This window comes from Pteropus medius, unplaced genomic scaffold, assembly GCF_902729225.1.
Source record: "Pteropus medius unplaced genomic scaffold, Ma_sr-lr_union100, whole genome shotgun sequence".
Taxonomy (NCBI): Eukaryota; Metazoa; Chordata; class Mammalia; order Chiroptera; family Pteropodidae; genus Pteropus; species Pteropus medius.
Window position 1 is genome coordinate 1,460,368 of NW_024352784.1, and position 1,760 is coordinate 1,462,127.

Below are 1,760 nucleotides of genomic sequence, written 5' to 3' on the forward strand. Positions count from 1 at the left end.
TATTTTAATTATGGAAAAAAATATCTTTCTGCAAAATTGTCATATTCACCACATGGTAGGAGTAACTATAAAAAGGCAGTGTGAAGGAGAAACTTACAGGGAGTGAGGAATCTTGCTTCTGGTTCCAGATCAGATATATTAACTGTCCTGGAAGCTGGAGTTCATTTCTCAAAATGTATAATGTAGAATGGAAACAATACTGTCTTAGTCCCTTTTTAAGAGCCATGTTTCAAACTCTGACTTAGGGGTACATTTTATTGTGCGACTTCTGAGACAGGTTTACCATAAGATTTCTCTTAATAATTCAAACTCACTTTTTTTTTTAAAGGGCATCTTATCTATGAATTAGGGAAAATACTTAGGCAAATCACAAGGCCATGGTTATTTTAGAAACATTTTTGGGAGTCTTTCCAATGTCTTGGTTTATAGAACAAGTTCTGACACAACAACTCAGATTCTAGGGACTGTAATTGCACTTCTGACTGGAGTTCTGTCCTTCCAGGTCATCATGTCAGACTTCAACCACACGAGTGCCTCTTTCTTCTTAACAGGCCTCCCAGGCCTTGAGGCTGTGCACGCCTGGCTCTGCATTCCTCTGTGCGCTGTGTATGTGGCATCTCTGGGAGGGAACAGCCTGATCCTGTGGGTGGTGAAGTCAGAGCCCTCCCTGCACCAGCCCATGTACTATTTTCTATCGATGCTAGCAGTGACTGACCTGGGCTTGTCTGCCTCCACTCTGCCCACCATGCTCACTGTCTACATGCTGGGTCTCAGGAAGGTGGCGATGGACGCGTGCCTGGCTCAGCTCTTCTTCATCCACACCTTCTCCATCATGGAGTCCTCCGTGCTGCTGACCATGGCCTTTGACCGTGTGGTTGCCATCAGCAACCCTCTGCGCTATGGCACCATCCTCACAAGTCCCCGGATTGCCAGCCTGGGCCTGGCTATCATGGTGCGCAGTGTCAGTCTCCACATCCCGGCCCCCATCATGCTGAAGAAGCTGCCTTACTGCCGCAATCACCAGCTTTCTCACTCCTACTGCCTGCACCCAGATGTCATGAAGCTGGCCTGTGCCGACACCCACATCAATAGTGCCTATGGCCTCTTTGTAGTGCTCTCCACGTTGGGTATGGACGCAGTGCTCATTGTCCTCTCCTACGGGCTGATCTTCCACACAGTGCTATCCATTGCCTCCAAGGCTGAGCGCCTCAAAGCCCTCAACACTTGTGTCTCTCACATCTGTGCTGTGCTACTTTTCTATACACCTATGATTGGCCTGTCTATGATCCACAGATTTGGGAGGCAGGCTTCCCCATGCAGCCGTGTACTGCTCTCCTATCTTCACTTTCTCACACCTCCGGTGCTCAATCCAGTGGTTTACACCATTAAGACCAAACAGATCCGATTGAGGATGCTGCGCCTATTCCGGTCAGGCGGGGCTGGCATCGGAGACACTCAGGGTCATTGATTCTTCTGTAGAGAGAGAAAAGGCAGAAGAAACTTTACTCATAGTTGTTTAATGAGACAATGAACATAAAGGGAGCCCCATAATGAGAAGAATATTAGAGGCAGTATCATCTTCCATGTGAAGTTCTTACTCATGGGAAAAACTAATCATATTCTCAGTTATTAATTTTTCATTAAAGTTTTATTCAATATCTACCATGTTAAATACTCTGTTATAGACCCTTGTTATATAACCAAGGTACAGCCTCTGTTTTATGAGAAAGGCTCTAATCATTTAAGGCTTGAGAAGGGAA

At 46.0% G+C, this 1,760-nt stretch overlaps 1 protein-coding gene across 1 annotated transcript; it reads left to right on the forward strand.

Moving 5' to 3' along the window:
• The first annotated feature begins 508 nt into the window (after positions 1-508).
• On the forward strand, positions 509-1,468 carry LOC120590213 (olfactory receptor 51G2-like). The gene has a single exon (XM_039847833.1). It carries the CDS (start codon positions 509-511, stop codon positions 1,466-1,468), a length of 960 nt encoding a protein of 319 aa, XP_039703767.1.
• The last annotated feature ends 292 nt before the right edge of the window (positions 1,469-1,760 follow it).

Coding starts and splice junctions, on each gene's coding strand:
- LOC120590213 (XM_039847833.1), top strand. CDS start 509: ATGTCAGACTTCAACCACACGAGTGCCTCTTTCTTCTTAACAGGCCTC.